The 14,933-nt window shown below is 42.5% G+C and overlaps 1 protein-coding gene and 1 long non-coding RNA gene across 6 annotated transcripts in view; one reads left to right on the forward strand and one right to left on the reverse strand.

The window, feature by feature from the left end:
- Positions 1 to 14,933, forward strand: part of LOC112487803 (uncharacterized) — a 43,864-nt gene that overhangs the window by 3,916 nt on the left and 25,015 nt on the right. For 2 of the 4 annotated variants that reach the window (XR_003051246.1, XR_003051247.1), the window contains exons 3-4: positions 8,034 to 8,087; positions 8,211 to 8,300. This is a non-coding gene — a long non-coding RNA (uncharacterized LOC112487803). Of the gene's footprint in view, positions 1 to 8,033; positions 8,088 to 8,210; positions 8,668 to 14,933 lie in introns of those variants that run through there. The other 2 variants (XR_003051245.1, XR_003051244.1) reach the window with 1 other exon arrangement.
- On the reverse strand, positions 7 to 11,078 carry atl2 (atlastin GTPase 2). Of its 2 annotated transcripts, none has more exons than XM_017037439.2 (14): positions 10,957 to 11,078; positions 6,574 to 6,740; positions 6,172 to 6,384; positions 5,474 to 5,608; positions 4,536 to 4,640; positions 4,268 to 4,318; positions 4,129 to 4,185; positions 3,932 to 4,024; positions 3,435 to 3,573; positions 3,200 to 3,327; positions 2,921 to 2,977; positions 2,599 to 2,670; positions 2,081 to 2,512; positions 7 to 851 (listed from the first exon to the last, which is right to left on the reverse strand). In XM_017037439.2, exons 1-14 carry the CDS (start codon positions 11,027 to 11,029, stop codon positions 732 to 734), a joined length of 1,842 nt encoding a protein of 613 aa, XP_016892928.1. In that variant the 5' UTR covers positions 11,030 to 11,078; the 3' UTR covers positions 7 to 731. The 2 variants fall into 2 exon arrangements, with proteins under 2 accessions (XP_016892928.1, XP_024916353.1); XM_025060585.1 differs by lacking the exon at positions 10,957 to 11,078 and adding an exon at positions 7,957 to 8,214.

Here is a 14,933-nt window from a genome sequence, read left to right on the forward strand (position 1 = left end):
GAAAATGTGACAGATTCTTAAACACCAGTAAAGATCTGTCTGATGAACGTATGGTCTTTGAAACCAGCTCCGTCTTGTAAGAAAATGTATTTAAATAATAATAATAATAATAAAGAGACCTCACATTCCATAGACGACGGCCGAGATCTTAAGACGATGAGATCACAGAATAAGGTTGGCCCACTTAATAACGACTTGATGTTAACTTTAAAATCAGCAGAAAAAAATGTTCTGGTTTTGGTCTCACCCCAAAAACACAGTCTGCTGTGAAGGGGGCTCTGTCCAGGTCCTGTTTACAGTCTATGGATTTCCCCTGAATTACAGATCATTCTACAGGTGAATTCAGTCTTCTGAGTGTGTGTGTGTGCGTGTGAGAGATAATCTACAGTGGTAAAATGCATTTGTGATGTTGTGGCACAGAGAAGAACTTTAACTTTCATTAAAGTTCTGTGTTGTCACACAAGACTTCTTTTGAACAGCTTCTCTTATTGATATGTAGCTTCTGCTCTGAGGCACTGGGGGGCGATGAGGAGCTAGAGAACAGAAGGACTACTGGTCGTTGTTGCTCAGGCAGAAAAAATGTAATTGTTTTGGCCAAAAAAAAAAAAAGAAGGATCAGCTTTGGCGTTGAACTAGTTCCGCAGTTCTAGGACTAAATACACTGAGCCGGTGGGTGAGCGGGAGGTTTAATGGGTGAGAATTCAAAGGGGAAAGGAGGGTGACGGAGTGAGTCACTGAGTCTTTAATTTGGCGTGTTGAGAGGCCTGCTCTGTCAGACTGGCTTTGATGGAGTTCACCAGCGTCTGTCGGACATTGTCTTCCATGTAGTGTTCACTGAGTGGCTTTAACACCTGCAGAGGAGAGGCAGCGGAGGGAGGATGGGGGAGAAAGAGCAGAGAAGACAAAATGAATTAGTTTTTAAAAACCAAAACATGTGAAGCGGCAGCAGAAACGTCAATGAAAGGGACAAAGAAACTGAAGGATAAAAAAAAGGTTAGAGGAGAAAAAGTGAATCAAATCATTGGAACAAAAGTGGGCGGAGCTTAAACATGCAGACACAAAACCAATCCAACAGAACCTTTTAACAAAACAAGTTGGAACACTGACTTTCCACATCCATCAGAATAAAATGATTAGAAACCGTGTGTTGGGCTCCCCGTCCTGGTGGTCCTCTGATCATATGTCAGCACACAGAGGTCAAAGGTCAAGTATCCAGCAGTGAAAATGAACAATGAGAGGAAGTGTGGTTTCTAAGGTTGATAGTGTGAGGATCCAGTGGTCCCTGAGGGTTAGTTAGGCTTCTTGTAGTTGTTGTTGAGAGGAGTCAGAGGTCTGAGTCCCAGTGTGGCTCCTGATAGGAATGAAGGTAGAAGGGAGACGGGCCACGACAGGCGGGTCATGACCGGCTCCATAAGTTTGGAAAACACCTGAGAGGAGAGTGGGAAGTTACACAAGGACGAAGACAGAGGGAGCACTTGACAGAGAGTGGGAGGACGAAGAGGGAAAGGGGGGGGGGACTGAAAAGTAACCCACTGTAATATAGCATCTTCTAGACATCTTTAAAACTCTAAATGTTTCAACGTCAGAGTCTGAGATGCTGCTGGTTGGTCACACATTTCAACATTTATGGATCAAATTACCAAATGAGACCCCCCCCACCCTCCACAAAATGTAAAAAGATGACTGAGCTGATGTATTCAATGTCAGATGACAATTACTGAAACCATTACACAGGAGTGTAAATAAGACGCAGAAGGTTTGATTCAGGAAATAGAGGAAATCAAGCAAATGGTTGGGGGGCGAGGGGGAGGAAACAGGAAGTGGCACCTCTCACCTTTCTCACTGTCTGCTGTAAAGCATGAGGGCAGGGGGGAGACAGACAGGAGGGGAGACATCAGAGAACAAATGAAGAGATTGGTGTGGAATCAAACACTGACGAGGAATCAAACAACAGACACGATGTGGAGGAGGCAGACGAGATGATCGTTCTACACGGTCACCAAAACCATAAACAGGAGGAACCACACACGCGTGCTGTGGTTCTGGGACAGTTTTTGGTTCTGTCACTCTGACTCCTCACCTGTTCCCACAGCGTTTCAGCCAACAAATCGATGACCGTTCCGACTTCCCGTAACTCTCCAGAATACCTCGCGTACGCCCAGGCACAGAGCGCCAGCATGGCTGCGCCCATGACCAGGTTAGCCAGTGCGGCTAAGGTGCTTAAACCAATGAAGCCCGTGACTCCTGACACCACGTAGGTGATGAACATGACCAGGAACAGCGTGGCAGGCGTGCGTGCGGCGTTGAAGATGTTTTTGCTGTCGTTGCTTTTGGAGAATCTGCTGTAGGACTCGTCCAGCTCGGCCTCCAGCTGGTTCTGGTAACGCTGACAGAACTCCTCGCCGCCCATTTTCTTCACAGAGCGGAAGTAGCGCACAGAGTGCTCCCGGAACTCCTCATGGCATCGCTCCAGGTCAGCGGGGGCCATGTACGGCTTGTTCCCGCCGCAGATCTGAGGAGGAAGAACACGACTGTGAAGGCACCTGAGGTTCTGTGGATTCACTGACCTGAGGATGTCAGAACCAAACAGGTCCTCACCTGCTCCATGCTGTTACTGTACATGTTTTTAGCTCCTGCCACTGCAGTCAGGTTATTGGCCTCTGCTGTGGCCTGAGAGAGAGAGAGAGATGGAGAGAGCAAATCAGATAATTCTTCAAGTAGTTGTAAATAAATAAAAATTCCACTAAACCATAAGCCAACATCATACCTCTGATCACAGAATTGTAAGCGTTAAACATTAGCTGTTCATTTTAAAAAGTTTTATATTTATATATACAGCACTGAAAAAAATTAAGAGACCACTGCAAAATTATCAGTGGTAAAAATGATCAATGATAAAAGTCCCATTGCAGAAACTGACCTGCACCATTGACTTGGGATGGGGCAACTCCTCTCCTTGGTAGATCTTCATGTAAGCCTGCAGGGGGCGTGACGTAAATCAAGTCAACACAATTATGTCCTGAACTGAATGTTAGTATTTCTTTATGTAGGAGATAACACTTGTAAATACTGCATGATATGATGGTCTCATATGCTACTCCTGGTTTTAGAGGAGCTAATTATCATTATCATTTGGGGCCTCTCTACTTCTCACACAGTGACCTATCAAAACCAAAACTGTGGTGAAATCCTGCAGAACCTTGAAGTACTCCACAAGATCTCTGCAGGTGACTTTGTTCCCTCCAATCTCCTTCTCCACCAGTCTCTCTGGGGCCAGCAGCAGAGGCACCAGTTTGGCCAGTTCACTCTTAAAATCATCATCAATGTCTAAAGAAAACAAACACAGACCATGGTCGGGTGTCACCGTCAGTTGACAGCAGCCGTCAGCTTTCATTTACTATTCAGTGCACATGTGATTGTTGCCGTCACCTCACCTTTCAGTCTGCCGTCAAAGTAAGGGTTGGTGGCCACCTTGAGGCCAGGGTGTGGCAGCAGGAAGCAGCTGATGTTGGAGAAGCAGGAGTGAATGTGCTTCCTCACGTTCTGCAGCTCTTCGTGTTGGTTCTGTTTCACCTGCGACAGCAGAACATGGCATTCCCCTCAGTAACAGTGCACGTCTCGGTGCGTACAGACTGGTGTGAACGTCTTACACACGTCTTGGAGCAAAATTATTTTTTTCTGCACAGGTTACATTGGGCAAGTATTTTTTTAAGGGTGTGCTGTGTCTGACAGGCTGTACCATGTGATCAAGAGCGTAGACATTTGACAACAAAGTTCACATTTTGGTTTGGTTTAAAAATAAATAACCCAGCCTGGTGGGGGCATAACCTGCTCCACCGTGGTTTGATAAAGGACATTTTCTATAAGACATTGGAGAAGAGGATGTGGAGGTGCTGTAGGTCAGAGGACAGAGGAGGAGACTAAGACTCACTTGAAGTCTTTTATCCAGGAAATTGTGGCCTCCTCTCAGACCGTAGTAGTGCTCATAAGGGTAACTCCAGTCACGGATCAGGAACATCAGGGACTGACACGCAAAACACAAAGGTCCAAATAAGCACATGCTTGTTGTGGGACAGTGATGAAGGCATCACTGACATTTGGTGTTGTTTGGTTAAAAACTGTCAGTACCTGAAAAGGTTTTAGGTTGATCTCCTCCATTGCCAGTCGACCATATTCTGTGAAAAGCTGAAAGACAACATGATTATGATAAAAAAAAAAAACGTATTCTGTTTTTTTTTTTTAATGGCAGTAAAAGAATCTCACTGACCTGCAGATGCAGCAGGTCATCCTCCTGAATGTTCTGGGAGAGGTTGTAAACCTGAAAAAACACAGAGCAGCTGTAATACAGTGGTACGTGTTCCCGAAGTTGATCATCCTACCTCCTACTTCCTGTACTATTATATCAGTTATCTCTGTTCTACCTCTATTCTCCCACCTACAACACTCATTCTCCACTCAAGACCTGACCCCCTGACCTTAACATTACCTCGTTTGATGAAATGGTGAGATAAAAAAGTGGAAACATGAGTTCTTACTTGAACAGAGCTGGTCATGGTACTGAGGGCAAACACCGTGGCACAGTCTTTGATGGTGGACTGACTGTCAAACGCTCCCTGAGTGTCCACCAGGAGAACAGCTACCTGATGGAACAACAAGTGTTTTCAATTAGTGTCAATTTAACAACAACAACCAAACTTTAAAAATGTACCTGAAACCAGGAAAAAAAACAGTGACAAAGTAAAATACGACTTTTTTGTTTTTAACCAAAACCCTGTATTTAATAGTGAAAGAATAAGAAAAGTTTAACTTTTGTTTACTAAATTTGTTGGCACTGAACTCTTTGTTGTTGATCAAATACAGCTGCAGCTGCTGAACTGGTGGTATCCGGTTTAAAAACATTGCCACCTGATGGACACAACCTCTTACATGTACGGTGGGGCTTCAGGATAGGAGTCTATTCTGTTACACAACAGCACTCGTATGTCAATCTGCTGGTTTGCATTTTCCCTAATAAAAATGGGACCACTAAGTGTAGGAGAAGGACTAGGAGTGAGGACTGGATTTAGATAATAGAAAAAGAGAGAGAGAGAAAGACAGAGCTCGGTTAGCTTGTATCTTGAAGCCCCACTGTACTTTGTTTGCACGATGGCTTATCGCTTATCTTGTTTGTCTCATGCAAAACACTTGTCACGACAGGTTCTATTTTACACCTGAACTGTTCATGAAGCCTCTGAGCAGCAGTTTTAAATCCATATTCACCAACATCAGTTCTGTGTCAGTCTCTGCTCTTCAGCTGGCAGTTAGAGGAGGGTGTGTCCCTGCATGCTGTTCTGCTGTGTCAATGTTTGAGAGGAAGACTGCACCGCGTGCCTGTTTCTTAACAACCCGTGTTTAATTTGATAATTAGAAACACAACCTGAACTCCTAAACTCCTCACTGCTCTCACTGCAGCAGGACTCAAATGTTTGTCTACCTTGCTGCCGTCTGGTTTGTCCACCACAAACACTTGGCTCCAGATCTGAATTCCTATGGTCTCCCTCTCACAGCCCCCTCTCCAGGTGAAGCCCGTCAGAGGCTCGTCATCACCTCCCAGCCAGGACTGACACCGCTGCAGGGCACACAGAAATAAGATGGCATTGAACGGCACATTTCTACATTGTGTTCCCAGCTGACCGGATGCCAGGCCACAAGCTGATTTGTGAGTGAAAACACTGAGTGGCCTGATTCATGTTGACCGCAGCAGTAGTCAAACCAGTAAGTGACCACAGAGACAGATGGTCATTTACCTACTGTCCAGTCTCATCACTTCACATCGACATGTGGCTGCAGATCTTTTCCATTAATGTCTCTACTGGCTGTCGATGAGGGGAAAAACTTATCTCCAGTTTGGATGAAGACAATGAACATGTGCAGAAGTGAAAGTTCAAGTTCATGCTGCATAACAGCTGTTGACACACCACAGGCTCAGGACATTCCACACATGCGCGTGTATGTGTGCATATGGGTGCGCACGTTAGAGAGAGCAAATGTGTGTGGATGTAAGGAAGATCCTCTACTGCTACTGTTGGTGAGGAAAAGTGTAAATCCATTCTGACTGTTTCACTTTACGACTGTGACAACTTAACATATAAGACACATATGTCATATATGAATACAGAGCCCCCCCCTCACCTCATTGCTCATGTAGCGCAGCATGAAGTCCAGCAGGAAGGACTTGCCCTTGCGAAAAGCTCCGGCCACAGACACGACCACCACGTTCAGGTCCTTGACGTGATCTTGCAGCAGGATCTTCTCCAGTGCGGCAGTGTCCAGCTCAAAGGTGTGCTCGGCCTCATTGGCCAGGACAATCTGGATGGGTCTGTCTTTTTCTTCCTCCACCAGGGGCTGAAAAAAACAGAAGTATCAGTCAGTGAAGTTAAAAACACTTGACAGTCGAGGCTCAAATCATTGACGAGACGGAGAAGAAAAGAAGATGGCAGCTCTGAGACGTGGGTTTGATCTTCTGCCAACTACGGATATGATTCATATAAGCCTCCAGTAAACAATGGCATAAAACAGGTCCAGACACTCTACCTCCTCTTCCTCCATCTCTTCATCTGGTGTTAAGGTGAGGCTGCTCTTCCTCTCTGAGTTTGAGGCCATGGTCGTGGGGAGGAATTCATCGTCCAGGTCCTCTGTTTTGGCTAGAGGAGGTTTGTGTGTGTGCTGAAGGATGGAAACATCTTCAACACTGTTCAGCTCTGTGGGTAAACAGATCAGGGAGAAAGATAAATGACACTTGGTTAGATAATGTCATGCTGCAGATCACTGGTGTGAAGTGAGAGCAGTGACAATAATGTGAAGGCAGAGTTAACTGTGACAACAAACAACAACAAAAACAGTTCTTCAGGCTGCGCTGGGCAGAGAACTGTTCCACATTCTGTCCTCTGTTTTCTAGGCCAAGTCTGAAAATATCTTTGTCCCCAAAATCACTGAGAGTCAGAAACAGCCAACGGACGTGTTCGGACTATTTCTCCAGTGTCTTGGCTTGTGCTAGTGTTAAGCAAATTAGCAGTGTTCACTAGTAAGTAACGTATTTCCATTGTGCTAGCACATTAGCATGACACTTTGTTTTGAAAAAAACTACCACTTTTGATGACAACGATGCTGGGCTAACCATAGTCTTTGGGCTTTACAGGCTGATTTGAATCTTGTATTACTGCCACCTACTGGATATATTTTACACCAGTGAACTATTTAACCCAAAGAGATCACGTTCAATTAAAACAACAAAACCAAAAAACACAAAGAGAAAGTAGAAACCTTGATGATGCTACCAGCCAGTGGTTTGAGATGTAAGATATAAAAAAGTAAACAAAGTCTCTTTTTCCAATATGTTGCAAAATTATTAAAAATGTACTAAATGTACTAATCACTAGGAATCAATAACCACAAGAGGATAACAAACTGGTACAGATGGACTGAATGGATGCTGAGAGTGAACTCTGCCCAATCCTGAATGGTGCTGGAATCCTTTGATATTCCTTTGAATATTCAAGAAGAAAAGATAGAGGGAAGTCTTATATCTGATAAAAAGGTTCAACATGCAGTTATATCCTGAAGGTGGCAGTAATGAAGCAAAAACCCAGCTAACACCTAAGAAAATAAAAACTACCTTAAGAACAGGGTTATCAACAGAGGAGAGGGACTACATTTCAATGAGGCAATAAAGAGGCAGAAACCAAACAACCGGCACAGGTCTGGGCCTGATACGACCCCACAGCCTGGAGTCTGGAGGCGAACAAAGGATGTTGAAATATTCTGTTAAAACAACATCATAAAATATATGATTCATGCCTTCAGAGGCCACATCAGTTCTGGGTCGCTGATGATCAACCCCAGTATCGGTATCAACTCCACCAGTTCATAAATCATCTTTAACATGTTTTAACTGAAGGTCATCAAACATTCAAACACCTGCAGGTGATGTCACCAGGTTCTTTGTGTTGCTCCACCGATGTAACCAAATGTAATGAGAGTTATCATCGTTTCAGGTCCTGTCCACACACGGGTGAACACGGCTCTGTGGATCTCTGACACCTGGACAGGTAAGGCAACATTCAAGAGACATTACTAATCAAATAACTCCATTCAATTAGCTTATGGAACTTTTTATTCAACACCAATCAACACTGTCAGTAGAAATGATTTTATTTTCTTCCAACATTCAGGACATGGAAACAACCGTACGATATACATCTGGGACCAGGGAAAACTGCCAGACAGCGAGGCCAAAGGTCAACAGACAGATACGTCGAGCAGTAAGTGTCTACAAGATCTCTATTCAGACCCATGACAGATGGGTGTTTTAAAACTTCACCAGCTTCTGAGAGTAAAACCAATGGTCCTGTCTAATAGTCCCTCAGCCTCAGCAACTAACAAGTGTAACCCAGCATTAATCACGAAGCAGTTCTGTCTGAGGGTCTGCTGTAAACACAGGGCAGTTACTGTTATCAGCAGCACAAACAAATCCAGTCTGTTTATTTCCTCAGTCTGTGGCAGAGCTGCAGCACTTAGCAGGATAAAGAGTTACAGTTGATGTACACACACACGCATAAAGACTCTATTCTGCTAGGACTCAGAAGAATGAGTGTTGCAACAGAATATAAGGTGTGTGTGTGTGTGTGTGAGTGTTGCAGCAGAATATAAGGTGTGTGTGTGTGAGTGTGTGTGCCTGTGTACATGAAGGAACAATAACAAACAGTCAACAGAGCGGTAGCTTTGTGTTTCCAACTACAGTTACACTTAAGATGAAGTGGATAATGAAGTGTCCTGCTCCTCAGCTGCAGAGAATGAGGACGAAACTAAAATTAGATTCTCCATCAATTTGACAAAAGAACTGATCAAGGAACTCATGATTTTTTTTTTGTCCCAGAAAACCAAGTACTTAATGCCACTATTTCAGCGTGTATCTATATCTTTATCTTTCTATCCATCTGAACTGAACATACAACTTCTTCATCTTTATCTTTATCTTTCTATCCATCTGTGCTCTAATAATAGTTTCTATCTTTAACGTTGCTGGTTATCAACAGTATGTGGCTACAGCAGCTAGCTGACCTCCATCAGGTTTACTATTTAAACTGTGACTGCAGCTCACATCAGGCACCTGTCTAAACACACGGGCGTTCTCATTTTAAAGATCAAGAACAAATCCTGTGACTCTCATCATGCAGTACTACAGTAGTATATGACACAACTGTACCACAGCCAGAGTAACAGGAACCCTATGGAACTCATTAAGATGCAGGTGCAGCAGCCTCACTGCACAGCAGAAACTAATGACCAGCGGGTTCTGCCTCCTTGGATTGGAGTCAAACGGGGCAAATGTTCAATTGCAACAAGCAGAGCAAGAGTGATTCTGTGAGGACAAAGTGCAGATTAAGAGCAGATGAACTTGGTGGCGACAGGGTCGGCTGGTCTGTACAGAAGTAGACAAGACACCTGTCTCTGACTTCTAAAAAATACGATATAAATAAATATATATGATATATAATAAATTAAAATACTGCATTGCTGCAGCAAGTACATATAAAATAGTGCTTTACTAGGAAACTAGCAGAAGCGTATCAGTTCCTTTGTTCAGCAGTTTCCATGCCAATAAGTCTCTGCTCTCTGCTGATGTGAGGGCTTCAGAGGAGGATGTTGTCAGGCATTTGTACACGTAAAATGTTCTGTACATTTTTAAAAAAAATTGAATAAGCAATTCGTGGTATGTGTGTGTGTAAACTAATACTGCTAAAATGAACAGCATGTAGAAATGACATTTAATAATCATACAACACAACAGGGTTTGATGATCTGACAACATCAACTAGGATTTTATTAATTAGCAGACTGACAGGTTGGAGATGTGCTGTCACTTATAAATAATTTAGGCACTGTTAAGGACACTTTTTATTTTTTAATTTATTTTAATTTATTCAGGATTGAACATATTTGAAAAGAATCAACACCCCTGAGCTCTGCTGCCTCTTCTCACTGGCTCCATCTAGGATGATATTTCTAGTGTTTATAGTGTTTCTAACAAGTCAAGTTTGAGACAAATTTATCTTCATTATGTGAAAATGTAGAAATGTACATCACTAAGTTTTTCCTGTTGTAAAACAGGTAAAACTACAACAATAATTGTATATAAGATGACTACAGTATTTTAAAACTTAAACTACAATAAAAGTTGAAGTTGAAGGTCGCAGACCCCTGACCCAAACTAACTAATTAACCGAGTCCCTTGGTGACGTACGTCAGATACGTAAGTGTATCTGGTACTGTTCGGTTGTATACGACACAGATCGTTCTGTTGGCTAATAGAACAGAGCACACTAATAATAGAACATTTAAAAATACACGAGTCATTAGCGGTGTCAGGATTAACGTCAAGTCCCGTGGACTGAACTCATTGCCCAACAGAAAACAGAAAAAAACACTGATCAGCCGTTTGAAAACTTTAGAGTTAAAGTCCACGACAGACTTCAGAGAACAGTTGACAGATGCACACGCTGCTTGCCGTTGGTCCTCTGACCGAACCAGGTGAAAGTGACGGCGCGAGCAAAGCCGACAGGTGTCGCGGTTCAACATTGTATCCGGGTCAGGGACAGTTTTCAGCCCCAGTCACGGAGAGAAAACACTCCTCTAACTGGGTCCGCACACACAGACGCACGTGTCGATAAAATATTAACAACTTGGTAATAGTTAACGAGGTGAGGTTGAGTGGACGGTGTGTTTCCACAGACAGGCACATGCTCTGCTCCGGGATGCCACATTTTCCAGGACACACTGCGCTGCTGAACTAAAACAACAGTGACTAACGGAAAAGACAGTTTGGCGCAGACAAATACGACAGTTATAAAAAGACAAACTCATCTCCGCCCGGCGGGACTTTCATAAACTTAACAGACAAAACCAACAGCGATTTACCTTCGTCAACGACTCGTTTTTTGTGGCTGGGCTTAAAGTGATTTCTGCTCCTCAACCCGCTTACCTCCGCCATCTTGGAGGACTGAAGTCAACGTGGCTGACGTCACAAGAGCTCGCTCCTCCTTTTTTTAAAATAATAATAATAAAAATAACACAATAATAATATTAAAGTAATGGTAGTATTATAGTGTTCCAAAAAAAGATTTGAGCTTTTTCTTTGTTTCTTCTTTAGAGCAGTTTGTGGCTGCTAACCTCACCTTTAGTCTATATACCATTCCTCATTTTTTTCATGAGGTCAATAGTTTGTTGTCAAAGGCTGTCAGTTTTTTTAAAAACACATTTCACAATTCACATTTAAAATAGACTGGTGCCATAAAACAAATCAGATTACAAAACTCACTAATGCACTGTAGTAACCGAGCCTCGTGATCAGACTTCTGTCATAGATAAGGATGGGTTTCTAGGAATTTGGGGAATGCTTCTGGGAGGAAATTAAATTCATTTCCTTAGTCTTGATTTTTTTTCTACTCTTCTCTGAACTACAGACAAACTCCACTAATCACTAGTGAGCATCGCTAACTGTTTTATACAGATGACGTTTTTTGTGTTTACCGTCGTGGATGGTAAATCACTCTTTCACAGTAGAGATAAGACTGTTTATTCAGTCATGTGCTGATGTTGTCAAACTCTTCAGAGTGGCTGCTAACATCATAAACCTCTTCACTTCAGTTTACTCAGCTCCTTCACTTTCACTGTCACTGCAGTGACATTGTACAGAGAGCCTGTGTGTTGACAGAGATGCATAAATAGGAGGCAGCTTATCACCAGATAATCCTGATCTGAAACTCAACCTGAGGACCAGAGGATGTCCAGCTCTGCCTCACTGGATCCTGGGATCAGAGTTTGAAGGTTATAGCGCCTTTAGTTTGTTCTGATGTGGCAGGTTTTAAATTATAGCTTTAGAGAGAATCGCCTTGGATTAGTCTACCGTCATGAGGACAAAAATACATTTCAACAACGATCATGGAAAACCCTGCAGTCATGTGATACAAAGTTAAGGACAGAGGGAAGCCCATCACATTTATTATGTACATTAATAAGATCCTACTACACCATGGCATTATAGGTTTACCCGTACTTTACTATAAGAATCCTGAAGTATAAACACTTAACAGAAGTGGATTTAAGTTCTTAGAACAGACAGAGAAGCAGGTTGTGGCCTGGTGTCAAAGGTCATTCTCCAGAATTTTGCAGAGAATGAATTATCTGATAAAAATACCACTGAAGAAGAGAGCAGAAGGACAGAGATTTGTTATTTTTAGAAATGTTTTTATTTATTGCACACTGCTAAGCCAAAGATGTTTAGGGCCTTTATGTTTTGGTAAAAATGTTCTGCTGGACGGTGGATAAAGTAGTTAAAGTATGGAGTTATAAATTGTAAAAGTGCTGAAAGTGTGTTTTGTTGTTGCTGGTTGTCAGTCTTGTGACTGTACACCTGTCTTGTCTTGTCCTGGTTGAATAAAGGTTGACTAGTTTAAAAAGTTGAAGTTTGAATGAGAGTGACAGAATGATGAACCAATCAAAAGTTGATATGTGGTGTTGGCCCACCCACCATGGCCTGTCATGATGATGTCATCCTGTCAGTCAGTGCAGATGTTTCCCCACATTTGTTTGGGGTGTTTTGGTGTGACCGGCAGTAGAAAAGGAGAACCAAACGTTCTGGTCCAGATGTTGTCCTCAGGATTAAATGGACAGTGGATTTGAAATGGACAGGCCACAGGGTAAAACAGGAAGCAGTTTCACCTGTACCCTGTGGGGAACTTTACTGAAGCTAGGTGCTAACAGCATGTAGCTAAAGCATACAAGGAACTCTGGTCCACATCTGAACACATCTCACTGGTGAGTCCTGCTGGATTTTTTTTAAACTCTTGAATATACAGCAGTCATGTTTACTGCAGTACTGCTGTATTTACTACAGTGTTCTTTACTAATGGTGGTATGATTTAAAGAGTATCCTTATATCCTAATTCATACTCTGATGTGGTTAGTTGTTGTTGTGGATTTATAAGCTCAACTCCTCAACCTGCTCCTCCACAGTGTGTACTGTCTGAGTGTATGCAAATGTGTAGTATTGGTTTGCTGGACAGGTGCAGTAGTTTTTCTCCATTATATCCTGCTAGAACTGTTTATATATATATATATATATGTATATATATATATATAAACATATATAGATATATTAACATCTATATATATATTTAACAACATATTTTATACCAGTGTTTGTACTGCAGTCAGAGTGAACCACAGTTTGAATGTATGTAAATGATTGTATGATGATAAAAGCAGTTGTGAAACCTGAATACAACATGTAAAGTGATTGTACGGACAGTACCCCCCCTCCCCCCCCCCCCCCCCACCTTCCCACACACAGGAGGCTCTGGTTGAGGGGGTGTCCATTGGAGAAGAATCGTTGTGTTGCTGCTGTAGAGATCAGCCGTGTTAATCTGTGTCACTGCTCTTCTATTCATAGCTGGTCCTGTTGGACAGAAATATGAGAGGCACACGTGGTGACAAGGCCTGGTAAATTTAGAGAGGGGTTCAGAACTAGGACAGAACCCCCCCCCTACCCTCCACGACCCCCCAAGACCAGACCTCTGATTCAGAACTGTGGACTTTTCTACACGTACAGGCAAATACAGTACGTGTGTGTACTGTACAGAGATATGTGTGTGTGTGATGTAGTAGTCGGAACCTCTGGTCCTGCAGATGACGTCAGCAAGTGGTATCATTTGTTAAATGTATCGTTTAGAACATGTTTAGTTTTAGTTTCGTTTAATTTTCCCCTTAATTAAAAATTACTATCTGAAGAGGAATATAAAAACCCTGTAAAACGCGCCCTCTGGCGTCTAGGTCATAAATCATGAGACATTTTCACAATTTAAAATTGAATTAATTAAAAATTTAAAAAAATAATTCTAGTGATACAGAAACCAGTACTATTATTCTTAGTGACTTAAACAGAGAGAGAGTGTGTGTGTGTGTCTGGTAGAGAGAATCACGCAAAGTCATTTCATATAGAGGAAGAACAACTTTGTTTGAAAATGTTTCATTTTGTCCATAAGGTGGCAGTGTAAGACTGGTTGAGATTAGGGGCATCTGGAGGCAAGTCTCAGTTCGAGACTTACACAAAGTAAGAACGAATCGTGAGTTTAGAGAAAAGTCTGTCTCGATAATCAGCACCGATAATATTTAAAACTATATAAAGTTTTTAGGAAAAACTATTGAGTGGCGAACATACTGTACAGAGGGATCTACATTTGAAATCACTAGAGAAGAAAGAAAAGAAAAAGAACCAACACCAGGAATATTGGACTGGGAATGGGTGAAAATATCAATAATCAATGATGGAGGAGATTGATACGGGATCAGGAAAGGAAACATCATGATGTTTCAGTGTATTGATTGTGTATTTTCTTACACCCCTAATAACACCAATATCTACATTACCAATGAAACCATTATAATAAAACAGTTCCAATACATCAATATCTACATTATCAATTAAACCATTATAATAAAACAGTTCCAATATTCTATACAGTATAAAGTGTATATATAATAATATACACAGTTTCCTGCTCAGTTTCATCAGTTCCAGGAACTCGTTTCTCTCGGTGTTTTCAGACATTTGCAGACGTCCAGACTGGTTCAGATGAAGTCTTTAAACAGCAGAGACTCTCTGTCCCCTCTGTGCCCCCCCCCTCCCCCAGTACTCTCACTGTACTGTAGGTCTGAATGAGAACTCAGCAGCAGTGTTGCCAGGTTGTCATGGTGTGTGATTGTTGAGCATCATGTCACGCGCCCCCTCACAGCTGGACATCAGCAGAGTCCACTGTCTCAGTGACGTTTACCCTGGCAACCACCAGGGGCTGGCAGAGAGGGAGGAGCTGGTGATGTGTGGACCCGTGTCCTCA

Source organism: Cynoglossus semilaevis, chromosome 12, assembly GCF_000523025.1.
Source record: "Cynoglossus semilaevis isolate Cse_v1.0 chromosome 12, Cse_v1.0, whole genome shotgun sequence".
In the NCBI taxonomy this organism is placed as follows: domain Eukaryota; kingdom Metazoa; phylum Chordata; class Actinopteri; order Pleuronectiformes; family Cynoglossidae; genus Cynoglossus; species Cynoglossus semilaevis.